This window comes from Aulonocara sp. 'chitande type north' Nkhata Bay, linkage group LG6, assembly GCF_057382095.1.
Source record: "Aulonocara sp. 'chitande type north' Nkhata Bay isolate Kocher_YH1m ecotype deep benthic linkage group LG6, A_spYH_male_GT1.1, whole genome shotgun sequence".
In the NCBI taxonomy this organism is placed as follows: Eukaryota; Metazoa; Chordata; class Actinopteri; order Cichliformes; family Cichlidae; genus Aulonocara; species Aulonocara sp. 'chitande type north' Nkhata Bay.
In genome coordinates, this window is record NC_141349.1 from 12,612,934 (window position 1) to 12,632,116 (window position 19,183).

The following is a 19,183-nucleotide window of genomic DNA, read 5'->3' on the forward strand; positions in this document are numbered from 1 at the left end:
GGTGCCTTAAGATATATGGCGTAGCAGCAGTTCAGCTGCCCAGTTCAGCCCTGGTGTCCTGGTTCTGTGTAGGCAAAACTGCCCATATCATCAGCCCTCGTTCAGTGTATATGACTTGTGTGCTTAATTAGTTTGAGATGCTCTCCAAATGTGGTGCTGTTCATTATTTGTATTGACCATATTTGTTCAGTCTTTTTCTAATTGCACTTAGATGAATATTAATATTTAACATGCTAACTGAGGCCTTTGGAGTCTTGTAGTTCCTGGGGGGATTTGCAGTTTCTCTGAGCCTTATGTGGTCTGACTGGGGTGAATTGTCTGGGACGTCTACCCCTATGAAGATTGGCAACTGTTTTGAATGTTTTTCACTTGTCATCTTTGTTTCATCTTTCTCATTGTATAATGATGGACTTCAAATTGTGTGAAGAAAACACTTTAGTGTTAAAGAGTCCAAATCTGGTACTTAAATACAATTGAGAGGTCATACAGAACAAATCATGTCAAACAGTGAATCTGCTCTTTACTTAAATAGTTCATTCCTACCTGAAAGGCTGAAAAAAGATTTTAATTTTGTGAGTCTTTCTCCAGACAAACTGCATTCAAAGCAGCTCAGTTAAACATGTGACATGGCTACATATTATTATATGTTCATCAAAAACCTGACAGTGCTGACAATGAAAGCAGAGACAGGTGACAGTGTTAGTGGTTATTTTGTGGTACAGACAAAAACCTAACAGAAGACAAACCTGCGGACACAATGGCTTTGATGTTTTTATTAGTGACACCCAAAGCACACAAAGTAATACAATGTCTAACAAAGTTATCAAAAATAGCACCCTTTAAGTGGGTGATCAGTAAATGCACACTCGTGGGCTTTTGGACATAGCAGAATTTTTAAACGGTTGCGTCATTTTTTGCAGGTTTTTGTGACAGACGTACATCATTACCAAATATGTTTTAATTCAAAAGCTTGAGAATTTCTACTTGAGCTTTTCAATTTCAATTGATTTCAATTTCTACTTATTTCTACCTTTATTTTATATTCCAGTGAAGAAAGTGTAACCCACAGACAGATCCAGATGCTGCAGTTTCTCTGCTGTGATGGTAAAGTAATATCACTGGAGTTGAAATCATCATGGTAACAAACGTTTCTTTATTGAGCATACAGTGGCTCAATGGTGGAGTAGAGGTCAGCTGTGTGGTTCTCACTGAAGTGCAGTCTGCTGTAGTGATGATCATCCAGCTCTGCTGACTGAGCTGAGATGTTTTCATACATGGAGTCAACGTTCATCTGAGGAGACGAGACAGTTCTTATAAATTTATATCAAACTGCATCAATAACTCATAGCTGGTTGTTTGTTGTTTGTTACATTGTCACTGTACTGCACTGTCACTGAGATTCTCAAATAGAACCTGTCTGACAAACTGAAACAAGTTAAGAGACCTAACCCCCCCAAAAAACAACCTCTAAAGAACTTCAGGTCTCAATTGTGTCAATTAAGGTCAGAGGTCATGATATAACAATGAGAAACAGACGGGACAAAAATGGCAATGAACTCAAAAATTATTTTTCCTGTCAGTGGTAAACATCACGACTGTTCAATGTCCAATCAATTACAAATCTAGTTGAAGATGATATTAATGTAATGTGTGGTAAGGATTGCTGATGTATATCTGACTTATTTGATACAATGATGAACATGAACATCGGGTGTAGGTAGGGACACTGAAAAGAATGCTACAGTTGGTTACTCAGAAAAAGGCAGACATATAATAAGTTTAAGCTTTTTTCCAGAATAAATGATCGTGTGAGGAAAAAAGGAAAGATGAGGGGATGTTTTTCTAACACAGCAGAATTATTTGAATCTTATTTCGTACCTGCTGCACTGATTCTGACATTTCTCCTCTTGGAGACTGACTGGAAGTCTTCTTTTTTCTGTTGCATAAAAGAAACAAATCAGTGAATGGGTAAAACATTTCACATCACACTTTAAACATAACTGGTCTTAGAGATAACACAGTAACGTTCACCTGATCCACCAGCAGACAGTGAGAAGTATTAAAACCAGCAGAGCTGCAGAAACTCCTGCAGCTGCTGGTATCCATGTTCCTGTAGTACTTTGGACAGTGAGAGTCTTTGGAGCAGAGCTGATATCTTTGTTGGCTTTCACAGCACACGAGTAGCTTCCTGCATCCTCCCTGCTGACTGGGTCTAGGATCAGATATTTGTTCTGGTTCTCTCTAAGGGTCAGAGGTCGACTGTTCAAGTACCAAATGTAGTTTGTGTTGTCAGTCAGAGGACAGCTGGTGCTGCAGGTCAGTGTGACTCTCTGACCCTCTGTCACCACTGCAGAAGGACTCATCTTCACTCTCAGCTCTGAAAAACACTCAGACTAGTCAGTAAATGTAACACAAAGTAGTTCTCATTAAAGATAAAACAAGATTTGGTGCTTTTGGTTTTCACTAACTTCTGAAGAGTGCAAGAAGCAATAAAAGGCAAATATCTGTAGCCTTTTGACTAAATAAAATATTTCTTATCGCATCATCAGCTGAGGAAAATTCATGCATTTTCATCTTGTTAATTCAGCTGAAAGCATTGCAGAGGATTTTGTGTTGACTGTTATTTTTATTATTTTTATACGAAGAAAGACAAACCATAATTACCTGTGACAATCAGAGTAACTCCAGGAAAATCAAACTGTTTCACTTCTTCATTTCCTGTTGTGATGGTGAACCTGTATTCTGCTGAGTCATCTCTCTTCAGCTTCTTTATGTTGGTTCTTCAGGATGTGTTGGTTCTTCATGCTGTCATCATACTCCACATGATCTGCATCCTCAGTCAGGTTCCTCCTGACGTCCTCCTCAGCATTTCTCTTGACTTTATTTAGACTGTATCTGCTCGTAGTCAGGATATGAGTATTTACTGGAGATGTTGACTGAAGATACTTCCAGAGCACAGATTCTGCTGTGGACATAATTCAAACTCCAGCAGGAATCATCACTAACACCTGAAATATCGATGAAGTAGACAGAAAGAGTTAATAACTGTCTGGCAAAACAGCTCAACTTTATCACAGACATAAATGATTTCCCTTGATTAGGAATTTTCAATCAATTTCTGTGCAAATATTTTATCAGGACCTATAAGATATACAGTATATTACTGATTCAAAAGAGCTGTCTTTAGGGAAAAAAAAGATCAGTGAATTGATTATTACAAAACCCATCTGAATAAGCACTGACAATTGCCAAACGTAACAGAGATTCAAATCTCATACAATAATGAATCAAAACCCTGCAACGGCAGCCGAAAAATGCAAAAGAACAACATCTGTGACTGTTTCAAAAAAATCAAAACATTATCAGAAATTAAAAATGATGTTTAATGTGTCATCATTGTAGCATTAAAATTTACAGTGTTTCTGTTATTGTGGTCAGATATTCTAACAACAACACAGAATTAGAACAATACCAAGTACCAAGTGGAGAGACAATAAGTTTACTCACAGACGTCAGCAGAGCGCACATCCTCAAGACCTTTTACAGCACAAGACAAACTTTCTGGATGAGAGATGGAAAACTGAATTTGTTTTCCCTCCTGCACTGTAGGCTTTCTGTTCTCATACCACACAAAGGAAATCAGAGGCTCAGTCAGAAAACAGCTGCTGTTACAGGTCAGTCTGATGTGACCTCTGTGTTCAGCAGGAGTCCTCTGGACATGAATTTCTGTTGGGAGATGATGAACACATTTTCCACCAGTTCATCTCTGTCATGTCAAATAAATTAAGAAATAAAAATGAAGTTTCAAAGTGCAGTTTGTCCAGAACTTCACCTCTGGGATATGTGATGGAGCAGGACTCGTCCACTGATGTCTGCTGAGAAGAACACATTCTCCCTTTAGCATAGGTCACACTGAAGCAGGTCTCTGTGATGGAACCTGAGAAAAACCAACAACTTTCAGTAAATTCATTAGAGTCTGAAGAGTAAAGTGTTTGTGTTTAACATCTCATAACATGATGAGGAGGTGTCCATCATGACTCACCCACAGAGACTTCAGGGGCTCTGAGATGCTCGTAGCCTTTGACAGCACAGGAGTATGTGATCGCTTCCTCACTGCTGAGCAGCTCTTGGTACCAGGGAGACCAGTCCTCATAGAGAAACTCTCTGTTCTTGTACCAGATGTAGGCTGCAGGCTTTTCAGTCAGAGGACAGCTGCTGCTGCACATCAGTGTTACTGTCTGTCCCTCTGTGGCAGGAATCACCTTTACCTGCAGCTCTGAGAGGTCACATGACCAACATGAATACACTGATCATTCATAAAATCATTCATTTGTGATGCATTTGTAAAAAGAACTGTACCTGTAACTAGGAGATGAATTCCACTTTGTTGACACTTTGATCTGTCAGCAGTTTTAATGCAGCAGTAAAAATTTCCATCTCTCTCTGTCAGATTATTGATTGTTAGAGTGAAATTACTCTCTGCTGACATGCTGTACTTTACATGTGTTTCATCTGTGGAGAGTTCAATCTTGGAGACAGTCAAGTGTCCAGTGTACCAGCTATTTCTTGCAGTGGGATGTTGATGTGAGCAGGGCAGATTCACTGATGAACCTTTCAAGGCACAGATGCTGTTTTGTTTTCCCTGAACACCTTTAACACAACATGTGATTAGAAAACATGGTGAACATTTATGCTAACTTTCTTTTCTGTGCTAATCTGTGATGACAGCATGTTACACTGAAAAAAAGGGGATTGGTCATCTCTTGGATTTATGTAAGCATCTTGCGTGTATTTAACACAATTGCCTTATGCTTTAAAGTTAAGTGTAACTATATAGTGTAGAAACTACATGACATGTAGAGAGGGTAGATTAAATTGTTCATATCATGTTCGAGTGAACTAAGTCAGTAATATAGCGATGTTGAATCTTGCGACACCGCAAGGGATTTCAGTCTTGTGCGCTTTGGATCGTGGTTTCAGGAAGGCATCCATCTCAGTCAAGTCGAGCAGCCACCTCTACTCTTTTGGTATACCGAAAAAAGTAAATTGGGTGGTTGTTACATTAAAAAAGTCTAACTTGTAATTTGAACACAAAAATTTCATGTTTCTATCTTGAACGTAACTAAATCATGTAGGATCTGTACAAAATTCAACAACTTGTTCAGATGACGTGACACAATCTAGTAAGAGTGGTTAGTTGCTGGACTCATGAAATTCACAAGATTGCAAAAGATTTCAAACTGCAGGAAAATCACTGGAGTTATAAGAGGCAGATACACACACACACCACGTGTATGCTATCGCTATTTATTCTATTTATTGTGGTTTAACCTGTCAAGGACAAAAACATACGAAAAATTCTGCATCAAGCCTTGAAATCATAGCTTTCCTACTTTTGTTAAGCCTGGCTTTGTAGCATGGGGGTTAGTGCTGTTGCCTCACAGTAAAAAGGTCCTGGGTTTAAATCCCCAATCTGGCTTGCAGTGGTTTCTCTCTAGGTATTCTAGTTTCCTCCCACAGTTAAAAGTCAAAAGAGTTAGGTTAGGTTAATTGGTGAATCTAAATTACCCATGAATGTAAGTGAAAATTGTTGTTTGTCTCTATGTGATAGACTGGTGAGCTGTCCAGGGTGTACCCTGCCTCCTGTAACCTATCACTTCAGGGTTATGCCCCAGCCCCTCTGCAACCATGGATAAAGATAGGAGGAAGTTGTAGATCCATTTCATTTTTATGCTAACCAGACTCTAGACTTTGTTGAACATTATGTAATATGAAGACAGCATGTAGTATTTAAGTGACCAAGTAGTATTGGGGTAAATGTTATTGAATAGTGTTGAAATAAAATGACAACATTGCGAACGATTAAAATATTCCAAAAGCTCACCTTACTTCATCTAAACATGTTTCAATCACGTTTTATCAACACAAAATGCACAGGTTTATTGAATATGAGTAAGTTGTGTTGATTTAACTCAGTTGTTTAAGTTTCTGCCAAAGCAAAACAGTTGTGTGCAACCAATGTCCACTATTGAATTAAGTAAACCCAATGTGGCCTTTTTTTCAGTGAGAAGGATCACAATCTGGTGCTTTTATACGCTGGAGAATTCAGAACACTAGAACAAGTAAAAATCCTGTTAACTGGGAATCTCCTGTTTTCTGAAATGAACTTTTTACATCTTTTATCTACATTCCTGACACATCATTACTTACTTGTCATGAAGAGAAACAAATTATTCCTACCTGAGAGACACAGAATGAAACCCATAAACAAACATCCAGTTTCTGGCAACAACATGGCTGCTGCAGATTTTTACTTCTAATCAGAAAAAGTTGGCTATATGAATATTTTCAAGGCCTGATTACTACCACTGCTCATATCTAACTTGATTGTCAGGCTCAGGAGGGACTCGGAGGCAGACCGTCACTTAAGTTCGTAATTTATTTACACACACAGACACCAGGTGCGAATATATACAGGTGAGGGGGCACAGGAAGAGGGTCTCCGGGAAGCACAGGCACGGGAAGAAGAGGGCTATGTACAACATCCACTGAAGCTCAGGTAGCTCGGACTCCGGCTTTAGCTCACCAACGGCGGTCCTCAGGCTGGCGAGAATCCTGGCACAGAGAGGAAAGGCAGGTGAGTAGTGGCACGACAGAAACTCGAAAAACGGCTCAGATAGTGATGACACTGACGAGTGTTACACAATAATCCAGCGAGGAAGCACTCTCAGCAGCCGCCTTAAGAAGTGAGTGGGAAGATTGCTTGCAGGTGTCCGAGCCAGGGGCTGGAGCCGTCATGACTCCGCCCCGGTAGAGCGCAGTGCAGGGGAGAGAGAGAGAGATGCAGCACAACAAAAACACTTGTAGCCATACAGAGTCAGCCGAGAAGGCACAGGGTCATGACAGTACCCCCCCCTCAACGGGAGCCCCTCGGCGACCCACCTGGCTTACCCGGATGCCGCCGGTGAAACTCGCGGAGCAGACCAGGAGCCAGAACCGCCGACCGGGGCACCCAGGAACGTTCCTCTGGCCCGTAGCCCTCCCAGTCCACCAGGTACTGGACGCCCCGCCCCCGCCGCCGAGAGTCCATAATGCGGGTGATGTTAAACACTTCCTGCCCATCCACGAGCCGGGCGGGCGGAGGGGGCCCGGAAGGAGGGCACAACGGGCTGGAGAGCACGGGCTTGACCTGGGAGACATGGAAAACATTATGGATACGCATATTGCGAGGCAGCTTCAGACGGACGGATACCGGATTGACCAGGGCCTCAATCTCAAACGGACCGATGAAAGCCGGGGAAAGTTTCTTCGACTCTGCACGAAGGGGAACAAAGCGTGAGGAGAGCCATACCTGTTGCCCAACTGTATAGGCAGGCGCAGGGATCCGGTGGCGGTCAGCGATCTCCTTATTGCGCTCCGCCGTCCGCAGCAGAGCAGCTCGGGTGGACCGCCAGGCCCGGCGGCACCTGCGGAAATGATGTTGTACCGATGGGACGGCATGCTCACCCTCCACGGCCGGGAACAGGGGTGGTTGGTAGCCCAATGAGGCTTCGAACGGCGACAGTCCAGTGGCTGAAGAGGTCAGGCAGTTGTGGGCGTACTCAATCCAGGGGAGCTGCTCGCTCCAAGTGGCCTGGTTGAGAGAGACGACACAGCGGAGTGCCGCTTCGAGCTCTTGGTTGGTCCGCTCGGCCTGTCCATTGCTCTGAGGGTGGAAGCCCGAAGAGAGACTGACCGCGGCGCCGATCTGCACGCAGAACTCCTTCCAAACCCGAGAGGTAAATTGGGGTCCCCGGTCGGAAACGATGTCCGTCGGAATGCCATGAAGCCGGAAGACGTGGGTGGTGAGCAGCTGGGCGGTCTCCAGGGCTGTAGGGAGCTTGGGGAGGGCGATGAAATGAGCCGACTTAGAAAAACGGTCAACAATAGTGAGGATGGTGGTGTTACCGGATGACGGTGGGAGCCCCGTAACGAAGTCCAGCGCTATGTGAGACCATGGCCGTCCTGGCGTGGGGAGTGGTTGAAGAAGCCCGGCGGGTGGTCGGTTGGGACGTTTGTTCCGGGCACACGTGGTGCACGCCATAACGTACTCCCTGGCGTCCTTGTCCAAGGTGGGCCACCAGAAAAACCGCTGCAGAAAGGTGATGGTGCGGCGGGCTCCTGGATGACAGGTGAACCGGGCAGTGTGGCCCCAGTGGAGTACCTGAGGTCGGACAGCAGCAGGGACAAACAACCGACCAGGGGGGCCCGTCCCCGGGTCGGGGTCAGTATCCTGGGCCTCGCGCACGAGAGCTTCGATCTCCCATGTGACAACTCCAACAACACAGGTAGCTGGAAGAATCGGTTCTGGATCGGAGTCTCCTTCCGTACTGGAAAACTGACGGGAGAGTGCATCGGGCTTCACGTTGCGCGACCCTGGTCTGTAAGTGATGGTGAAATTGAATCTTGTGAAGAAGAGGGCCCACCTGGCTTGTCGTGAATTTAGGCGTTTGGCGGACCGGATGTACTCAAGGTTCTTATGGTCGGTCCACACGATGAATGGGTGTTCCGCGCCCTCAAGCCAGTGCCTCCACTCCTCCAGGGCCAGTTTGACCGCTAGCAGCTCCCGATCACCAATGCCGTAGTTCTGTTCTGCGGGTGAGAGACGACGAGAAAAGAATGCACAGGGATGGAGCGTACCTTCAAATCGTTGAGACAGAACTGCTCCCACTCCAGAGTCCGAAGCATCCACCTCCACCACGAACGGTTGCCTGAGGTTGGGCTGACGGAGGATGGGGGCGGTAGTGAACTTCTCCTTTAGTAGGGAAAAGGCCTCCTGAGCAGAGAGGTCCCACTGAAAAGGAACTTTGGGAGAGGTAAGCGCAGTGAGAGGTGAGGCGATCTTACTGTAGTCCTTTATGAAGCGTCGGTGGAAGTTGGCGAATCCTAGGAACCGTCGGAGTTGCTGGCGGTTCGGCGGTTGAGGCCAGTCCACCACGGCCCGGACCTTCTCGGGGTCAGGTTCGAGATCCCCCTGAGAGATGATATAGCCAAGGAAGGCCACAGTGTCAACGTGAAATTCACATTTCTCCGCTTTCACGAACAACCGGTTCTCCAGGAGGCGCTGCAGGACCTGCCTCACGTGACTCTCGTGCTCCGCCTGGGACTTAGAGAAAATGAGAATATCATCAAGGTACACAAAAGCACATCGATTAATAAAATCCCTCAGAACATCGTTAACAAGGGCCTGGAAGACCGCGGGCGCATTGGTTAAGCCAAAGGGCATGACGAGATACTCATAGTGTCCGATATGAGTGTTGAAAGCGGTCTTCCACTCATCTCCCTCCCGGATCCTCACCAGGTGGTAAGCGTTTCGCAGGTCCAGTTTGCTGAACACCGTGGCCCCCTGGAGTAGTTCGAAAGCAGAATTAAGGAGGGGAAGAGGGTACTTGTTCTTTACTGTGATCTTGTTGAGGCCGCGGTAATCAATACATGGCCGGAGCGTCTTGTCTTTTTTTGCAACAAAGAAGAATCCTGCCCCCACGGGGGAGGATGACGGGCGAATTAACCCAGCAGCCAGAGAGTCGTTGACGTATCTCTCCATGGTTTCCCTTTCGGGCTGTGTGAGGCTGTAGAGGCGGCCAGAGGGGAGAGGCGCCCCAGGGAAAAGATCAATGGCACAGTCATAGGGCCGGTGTGGTGGAAGCGAGCCCGCCTCATCCTTACTAAAAACTGCTGCGAGGTCATGATAGACGGAAGGAACCGAAGACAGCTCTGGTGACTTTGAAGGCTTCCCGGGGGGGGGAGAGGGAGCAGATGGCGTGGCGGCCCGAAGGCAGGTCATGTGGCAGCCCACACCCCACCCCATAACTTGCTCCTTCTTCCAGTCGATGTGTGGGTTGTGTTGTGAAAGCCATGGATAACCTAGTACGAGCGGGGTTACTGGAGCCTTAAACACACAGAAACAAACGTTCTCAACGTGGTTACCGGAGAGAGTGAGTGTGACAGGTAGGGTGACGTGCGTTATGTCAGGCAACCGGTGACCAGACAGGGCGGACACGCGGAGAGGATGAGGCAGTGGTCGTGTGCCAATGCTGAGCTTGGAGACTAGCGACGCATCAATGAAATTCTGTTCTGCACCAGAGTCAATTAACACAGAGAGGGAATGGGACAACGACCGGAGGGTGAGTTTAGCAGGCAGCAAGAGACGGGGAAGAGGCTTGTTGCTGGACAGGTCGCCCACCAGTACCCTCTCAATTACTGGCGGGCGCCCCCTTTTGCCAGCGCTGGGCAGGCAGAGATGTAATGCCCCATGCGACCGCAATACAGACACTCACCCGCGGAAAACCGGCGTTGTCGCTCCGCAGGGGTGAGTCGAGAACGTCCCAGCTGCATGGGTACCTCCTCCTCAGTTCCAAAAGCTCTAGCCTCCCGTGCGTCGGGTTGGGGCTCCCGAAAAGCCAGGGGCTCGCGAAACTGCTGTCTTCGTGAGCTCTGGCGCGCCCGCAGGCGATCATCCACCTGAATACACAGGGACATCAAAGCATTTAGAGAAGCAGGAAGCTCACGCATCATTATCTCATCCTTGAGCTCTTCGCGGATATTATTTAACAGAGTGGTCTTCAGGGCTTCAGGTCCCCATTTGGTCTGTGCAGCTAGAGTCCAGAAATCAACAGAAAAGTCAGCCATGCTTCGCCTACCTTGCTTCAGATTAATCAAACGATAGCCAGCTGCCTCTGTACTAGAGCCTTTATCAAACACCGACTTGAAGCGCGACAGGAAGTCGTCATAAGACATTCCGGGGCAAGCCTGCAGCTGGGCCTGGGCCCAGGCCAGGGCTCGATCACGTAGTAGCTGGGTGACGTAAGCGATCTTAACCCCGTCAGAAACAAACACATGGGGCAGTAATTGAAAGTGCATAGAACACTGCAACAAAAATCCCGCACATTTTCCCATCTCCCCAGAAAAAGCCTCAGGTGAAGGCAAAAGCTTATCCAGCGAAACCGCGGAGGCTACTGATGATACCACGCTAGCAGCCTGGGTAGCTGTGGCTGTTGTAGTGACGGCAGGAGCGTGCGTTACCTGGGGAGGGGCCGCGGGAGGCTGGTCCTCGGCCAGCGGAATCCGTTGGGCGAAGGCCTGCGTTAGAGACGCCACGTCTCCGCTGAGCTTCACCAGCATTTGCTCGTGTCGGTGCAGAAGCTCCTCCAGAGACATAGGGGCTGTCGCTGCCGAGGCCGGGCCTGCTGAGTCCATAGCGGTGGCTGGATTATTCTGTCAGGCTCAGGAGGGACTCGGAGGCAGACCGTCACTTAAGTTCGTAATTTATTTACACACACAGACACCAGGTGCGAATATATACAGGTGAGGGGGCACAGGAAGAGGGTCTCCGGGAAGCACAGGCACGGGAAGAAGAGGGCTATGTACAACATCCACTGAAGCTCAGGTAGCTCGGACTCCGGCTTTAGCTCACCAACGGCGGTCCTCAGGCTGGCGAGAATCCTGGCACAGAGAGGAAAGGCAGGTGAGTAGTGGCACGACAGAAACTCGAAAAACGGCTCAGATAGTGATGACACTGACGAGTGTTACACAATAATCCAGCGAGGAAGCACTCTCAGCAGCCGCCTTAAGAAGTGAGTGGGAAGATTGCTTGCAGGTGTCCGAGCCAGGGGCTGGAGCCGTCATGACTCCGCCCCGGTAGAGCGCAGTGCAGGGGAGAGAGAGAGAGATGCAGCACAACAAAAACACTTGTAGCCATACAGAGTCAGCCGAGAAGGCACAGGGTCATGACATTGATAAAATATCAGAAGCATTAATCAATCAACATCCATCTAAGAGGAAATGTTAAATTCAGAGTATTTCTGCAGACAAACTGCGTTCAGCTTTAACACAATCACAGCTACATTTATCTATCATTTCTTCAGATACAAAGAGACATAGTGTAGAACTGATGTATTGCTGCAGGTATTCAACATCACACTGGATATATATTAATGCAATTCTTATAAATGTTTTACTCTATAGAACACATTGACTTTAATTATTTAAACTAAACTAAGTCTATAAAGCTGCAAATTTTGTAGAAATGATCCTGCTCTGCTGATTGAGCCGAGTTGTTTTTATACATAAGATGAGAAATCATCTGAGTAGACAAGACAGTTTTTATAAATTTATATTAAACCTGCTATCATCATACTCCACATGATCTGCAAACTCAGTCAGCTGTTCAGCTTCCCCCACAGCATTTCTCTTGACTTTAAAAGTGGAATTCTGATTCTTTGTACCAACATTTAGACTTTATCTGATTGTAGTCAGATAAGCTTTATTCTTCGACCTTATTCTAGTTGCTCCGACCATTGCTGGTTAACTACTCCCTCAGTTTTCAGCAGATTTTCACCATTCAAATTTTCAACTGTTCTGCTCTTTCTGCTAAAATGGCCTGTATTTATATGTGTATAGCGCTTTACTAGTCCCTAAGGACCCCAAAGCGCTTTACACAACCAGTCATCCACCCATTCACACACACGTTCACACACTGGTGATGGCAAGCTACATTGTAGCCACAGCTACACCTCTTTTCAGCAGAATTTTTACTTCTTTTCAGTACAAATCTCAATCTCTTCCGCTCTTTTCAGCTCAATTTTCTGTTTCTTCTGCTCTTTTCAGCAGAATTTTGAGCTTTTTCACCTTTTATCAGTGATAATTGTTTTTGTCATTATATCTTTGGTTGGCATCAGAACTGGTTTGGCTCAGTGGGATAAGCAGCCGCCTTGAGACCCGGGGGCGAAAGTTTGAATCCCACACGTGTTCGCCCGCTTGCATGTGCTCAGCTTTCTCGATAATCTTCACTGTACCCTTTCAAATGCAAGCAGTTTAGCTTTTACAACTCTTTTCAGCAGAAAGTTCTGCTTCCTCTGTTGTTTTCAGCAGTTTCCACTACAAACTAAACACAGTTGAACAGCAGCAAAATCACTTCCTTCTTTATTTCTTATGGTTCCTGTTGTTTGACTCTTTGTTGCAGTCTTGAATTCTTACTTCACATTTTAAAGTTTAAGTTGCTGTTTAGACTCTTTGCTTTCTCGTTATCTCTGTTTTAGAAATGAGCTCTCTGTAATGTAGGGCATGTGGGTTTCAGTATGAGTAGCTTTAGTCATCTCCCCCCACCTGTGTTTCCATCTGTTGCCTCCCCCTGTCTTGCTCTATGTTTGTGCACTGGACACTTTTGCTTCCTTGTCTCGCACATTTTGTCACGTGGTTCTCTTATTTGCTAATCATAACATGACTAGTTTTGTAAAGATTAGATTTTTAGTGAAGAGTGTCTGTCAGTATTCAGAGGACAGTGTTTCTCAGTCAGAACACATATGAAACCACAAGGACAAATTCAAACAGTAACCACATTTATTGCCGTAAATGTCATTACAATTTCTTTGGAAAGCTATGAGGGATGTAAAAGTGACTTCACGTGGTTTTGGGATATGGTGCATAAAAGAAATGTTGAGAAAATGTCACTCAGCTGTTCTCAAACACAAATTGTTGTGATCGTCATCTTTCAGTTGTGACATATGTTTCAATAGCATACATTTTATAACGGAAAAGTTCAAGAACAATTTCTGTTGTAATTTATGTTCCAGAGTATGAAAACCACTGGCAGATCCACCAAATGTGGTGTCGCTGCTGTGTTGTGGAAGCTATCAGAGAAAAGGGCCCTTTAAATCACTATGGTAACAAAGTTACTTTAGTGAGCAGGCAGTGGGTCAATATTGCAGTAGAGATCAGTTGTGTGGGTCATAGGTAGGTGCACTCTGCAATAATGAGTTGGGATGTTTTCATATATTGGATCAGGGTTCACCTGAGGAGGAAGACAAACAACATACTGTGTTATAGGTCATTTTTCTCCTCATTTAAATATTTTTACTTTATTTGCAGGTGATACTCTGACCAGCAGGTTTGTGAGGTGACAAAATATAAAGTATAAAATCTGTGAAATTCCTTTGCTATAACAATTATAAGTAAGTAAAGTAGAACAAACAAATAGATAAGTAGATTGTGTCGCTCATTAAAATGCAATAAGAAAAAAGAAATACATTGATAAAATGAATCTGAAATTAAAATGATTGAATTCAGATAAATAAAGTGTACATTTAAGCTGTGTTTATATATATTCATAACGGGGATGAACTTCACAGTAAAGTTAGGCTCTTGATGACTGCTTTCAACTGCTGTTTTTTCCAGGGTTGACTAGTTGTAGAGCATCCATTTTTAAAAATGAAAAAAATAAATAAAAAATAAAAACAATCAAACAAAAGTGTCAGAAGCCAATTCTAAACAACTGCAGATAGCAAGACCATCATTTCAAACAGCTGTATATAAGTGTAAGTATATTTTTTTCATGTGTGACCACTTTGCCTAGGCCTCGAAGAAGACCTAAACTGTCACCCTCAGATGAGAGGAAATTAGTTAGGATGTTCAGGAATAACCCAGAAACCACCAAAAATCAAGCCAGCCATAACCTGGAAACTGCTGGAACACTGTCCACAGTGAAAACATGTTTTACACTGTAATGGACTCAGAGGATACTGACAAGAAAGAGCTCCTGCCTCAAAATTAACCCCTTTAAGCTTAACCGAAAATTGTAGCTTCCCATATCTAAACGCCATTTTTTTTTTCTGGAGAACAATTTTGTCGTCAAATGAGACAAAAATTGAGCTATAAATAAAGCAGCCTTACATTAAGCTTTATAGCCTTTTCAAAGCCCCAGCCTCAACCCTATTGGAAATTTGTGGAGTATGCTTAAAAGCCAGGAACACGACAGGAATCCAACAAATGAAGATGAATTCCACTTATATAAAGATAAGTAGTCAAATATACAACCAGAAATATGCCAGACTGTTGTTGATCTTTACTAAAAATGTCTGGCTAAGCTGCAACCCGCTAAAGGACATTTGAACAAATATTATTGGGAGATATGTATCTATTTGAAGCTGTTTGTAAAATCTAAAGTCTAAAATAAATGCACTTAGGTGTTTTATAAACTTAATTAAAACACTTTATTCCTGCAATAATACCACGCTTGAAAAACAACAGTTGAAATCAATCATTAAAAACCCCAAATTGCTTTGACATTCATGCCCACAATAAATGTATATATACTTAAAATACCTGATTAAATGATAATTATTGCTAATTATGATAATGATTATAAATAAAAAAGTAAAATAGAATAGAGTTATGTGAACAAAAAATAAGGTTGACAATGGGGATTTTTTTTTTCCAATTTCAGCAGCATTGTTTGTGTCTTGTTTTGTACCTGCTGTTTGTTGCCCAGTGTTGCACTTCTTGAAGGCTGGTTTGAAATCCTCTTTTTTCTGATTTGTAAAAAAAGAGCAAATATATATATGTATATATACATACACACACACACACACACACACACACACACACACACACACACACACACACACACACACACACACACACACATGTGTATATATACACAACTAAAACAATATCAGATGAATACTATTGATCTGAATGAGATCACACTTTTGCTCACCTAACACACCAGCAGACAATGAAAGGTATTAAAACCAGCAGAGCAGCAGAAACTCCTGCAGCTGCTGGTGTCCATGTTCCTGTGATACTTTGGACAGTGAGAGTCTTTGGAGCAGAGCTGATATCTTTGTTGGTTTTCACAGCACAGGAGTAGCTTCCTGCATCCTCCCTGCTGACTGGGTCTAGGATCAGATGTTTGTTCTGGTTCTCTCTCGGGGTCAGAGGTCGACTGTTCAAGTACCAAATGTAGTTTGTGTTGTCAGTCTGAGGACAGCTGGTACTGCAGGTCAGTGTAACTCTCTGACCCTCTGTCACCACTGCAGAAGGACTCATCTTCACTCTCAGCTCTAAAAGCAAAAATTTAGGGTGAGTGTTATTTTTTTTCTGTGCAAACTTATATTTGTATTCCACTACTGTTTTTTTATGTGACTTTAAATGTTTTTCTATTAAACTAAAATATGAAAATATTTTGAAATGAGACCTTTATGTTGACAAAAAATAAATAAATTAAAAAAGCATGTTCAATTATCCAGACAATGTGTTGTTCCAAGTGTTTCCCTTCTGTTTCCACAGTCAGTCATGTCCCCATTACTATTTCCCTCTGGTCCCCATGTCAAGCCTGTGTTTATCATAATTCCTGTTTCATTTTGACAGCCCCTCATCCTGTGTTCATTGTGTTCAGTTTTGCTTCCCCCATCATAGGGGTCAGGAACCTTTAACACCCAAAGAGCCATTTGGACATGATTTCCACGCAAACAAAAACACTGGGAGCTGCAAATACTTTTTGACGTCTAAAATGAAGATAACACTGAATATATTGTTATTTTACCTGTATGCTTTGTGTAAACAACTAAGCTGTGTTGCTTAAATCTATGAAGTGCTACAGAGAAAATTACTTTTTTATTTATGTAATTAACACATTTTGAACTCTTAAGGAAATATAACAAAAGGAAAGACACCCAACTGAACTAAAATGATCCAGTAAACAAAAACTGTTGTCAGCCGCCACCCTTATATCTCCTTTGGGCTTTTGGAGCCTTGACCTGACTTTTAAAAAAATAATTTGAAAAAAAGCACTATGCTGCTAAAAGATGAAAAATAGATATTTACAAAATTCAGCCTAAATATGTATTTTACCTGGTTAATGTGTGTGGCGGGGCGTGGTCTGCAGCGCCGCTGCAGGGGAGGCGGTCGCACCTGAGCGGCACCCGCGAGTGTGACGCTTATTTTGAGCAATCAGAAAATAATAGAATATAATTTTATATTTATATTTCAATATCACGATAATCTTCCAATTTAGAACTACAAGTTAAAAAAAAGAACTAACATTAATGAAATACACTTCAGCTAATTACTTAAAAAAATAATTTATTTTCCCAAACCACGCAGAGCCGCACTAAAAGGACTAAAGAACCGCATGCGGCTCCGGAGCCGCAGGTTGCCGACCCCTTCCCAATCCTGTTAGTCAGTATTAGATCGAGTCGTATTCAGCAAATAAAGTTTGCTTCCTTTGGTTTATTCCCCTATATTGTTTCTGAGTCCTGTGTTTGGGTCCTGCCTTGGCTGCTGCACAGCTGTACATGACAGCTGTAGATCAAACAAAATAACAGTATCCAGGTTGATCAAACCTGAACCATAAACACCCAAAGTGAAAATTGCAACAGGCATGTGAATACATCTTATAGAAAGTAAAAGGCATTTCTCCTGCATAATAAGTACTATTTTCTACAATATTAAATGCAATTTTTCTGAAAACGTATGAATTCAGTTTTAAATACAGGCCTTTTCCTTGTAATGATGATTTGTAGTGTGATGTTGCCAATTTCACCCAAACTGAATATTTCTTCCACCTCTGCTCCTGTTCAGACATTAATGAGTAAAGTCTGCTGACTGAGGAGTTTAGATTTACCTGTGACAATCAAAAAGACTCCAGGCAGATCAGACTGTGTCCATCCTTCATGATCTTTGTTGAATCTGAATGTGTATCCTCCTGAGTCATTCTTCTTCAGGTTGTTGATGGTCAGGATGTGTTGGTTCTTCATGTTGTCCTGATACTCCACATGACCTGCAGCCTCAATCAGCTCTTCAACTTCCACTTTATCTTTTCTCCATTTTTTACTCCAACATTTAAACTCTGGCTTCATGTTATCAGGATGTGAGTATTCACTTGTGATGTTGACTGAAGATCCTTCCAGAGCACAGATTCTCCTGCTGACATAATTCACTCTCCAGCAGTTTTTATCCTGAACACCTGAAATATAGATGGAAGATTTAAAGTTGTTTGATTTTTTTGTATTTCATTATTAGTTGGCAAAATATATTTAACACTTACAAGCTTCCTTAGATTGAAGACGTTTGTGGTCTTTAACTGCACAAGAGAATGTGTCTGTTGAAGAGTTATGAGTTGAAAAATGTTGATTCTCATGATAGTTTCTTTTGTTGTGATACCACATGTAGACAGCTTGATGGTCAGTCAGATTACAGCTGGTGCTGCAGGTCAGTGTGACAAACCCTGAAGTGGAAGAAATTCTTTGAACATAAACCTCTGTTGAGAAAGGATAAACAAACTTCTTGTCACTATATTTGATATAATCACACAACTTATTTAATCATATATTATTTAGTTAAATGAATATGACATAAACTTCACCTCTGGGGTATGTGATGGTGCACGGCTCATCCACTGATGTCTGTTTATAAGAACACATGTTTCCATAAGCATAAGTGAGACTGAAGCATGTCTGTGTGATGGAATCTGAACAAAAATGTTAAATATGTTAAATATTTGTACTGAGGTCATTTTCACAGGATTTAGCTGGAGAGTCTGTAGCAACAACAGTCATGACTCACCCACAGAGACTTGAGGGGCTCTGAGATCCTCGTAGCCTTTGACAGCACAGGAGTATGTGACTGCTTCCTCACTGCTGAGCAGCTCTTGGTACCAGGGAGACCAGTCCTCATAGAGAAACTCTCTGTTCTTGTACCAGATGTAGGCTGCAGGCTTTTCAGTCAGAGGACAGCTGCTGCTGCACATCAGTGTTACTGTCTGTCCCTCTGTGGCAGGAATCACCTTTACCTGCAGCTCTGAGAGGATGATGGAGAACAACTTATACAATGATGTCATTTGGAAAGTAAGTAATAAGTAAAAGTCACTGTACCTGCAACAACTTGGAGAGTAATTCTGTTGAACCAACAGCGTCCTGGATTCTCTGCAGTCTTCATACAGCAGTAAGCGTTTGCATCACTCTCTCTTAGATCATTGATGGTTAAAGTTGGGTTTTTCTCTTCAGACATGTTGTACGTTACACGTTGTCCATCCACAGAGAGCTCACTCTGAACATACTTGTAACCATCCCAGTGTATAGTGAACCATTTTCTGTTTGAAGTCAGATGTTGATGTGAGCAGTGCAGATCCACTGATGAACCTTTGAAAGCACAGATCCTGGTTTCTCCTCCATTAACACCTTTAACACAAACTTTTATTAGCAAACGGATTTATTGTCTTATCACCTGTCGTTTTTTTCTATCCTTAGAATGTAAATAAGTAAATTATTTTTAGGTATCTTTTTACAAGGATGTATAAATAATTACTCATACCTGAAATGTAGAAGATGAAACAGAGGAACACATATCGAAAACCTGTCAGCAACAT

At 43.2% G+C, this 19,183-nt stretch overlaps 2 protein-coding genes across 2 annotated transcripts; both read right to left on the bottom strand.

The window, feature by feature from the left end:
* Positions 1–765: 765 nt before the first annotated feature.
* On the bottom strand, positions 766–2,363 carry LOC147327372 (uncharacterized). Its single transcript, XM_086294990.1, has 3 exons — positions 2,032–2,363; positions 1,879–1,936; positions 766–1,291 (listed from the first exon to the last, which is right to left on the bottom strand). The coding sequence occupies exons 1-3, from the start codon at positions 2,361–2,363 to the stop codon at positions 1,154–1,156; spliced, it is 528 nt and encodes a 175-aa protein (XP_086151116.1). The 3' UTR covers positions 766–1,153.
* A 13,165-nt stretch (positions 2,364–15,528) lies between these two features.
* Positions 15,529–19,183, bottom strand: LOC147327373 (uncharacterized). Its single transcript, XM_086297525.1, has 7 exons — positions 19,129–19,183; positions 18,690–18,995; positions 18,382–18,615; positions 18,182–18,286; positions 17,864–18,076; positions 17,441–17,782; positions 15,529–15,878 (listed from the first exon to the last, which is right to left on the bottom strand). Exons 1-7 carry the CDS (start codon positions 19,181–19,183, stop codon positions 15,529–15,531), a joined length of 1,605 nt encoding a protein of 534 aa, XP_086153651.1.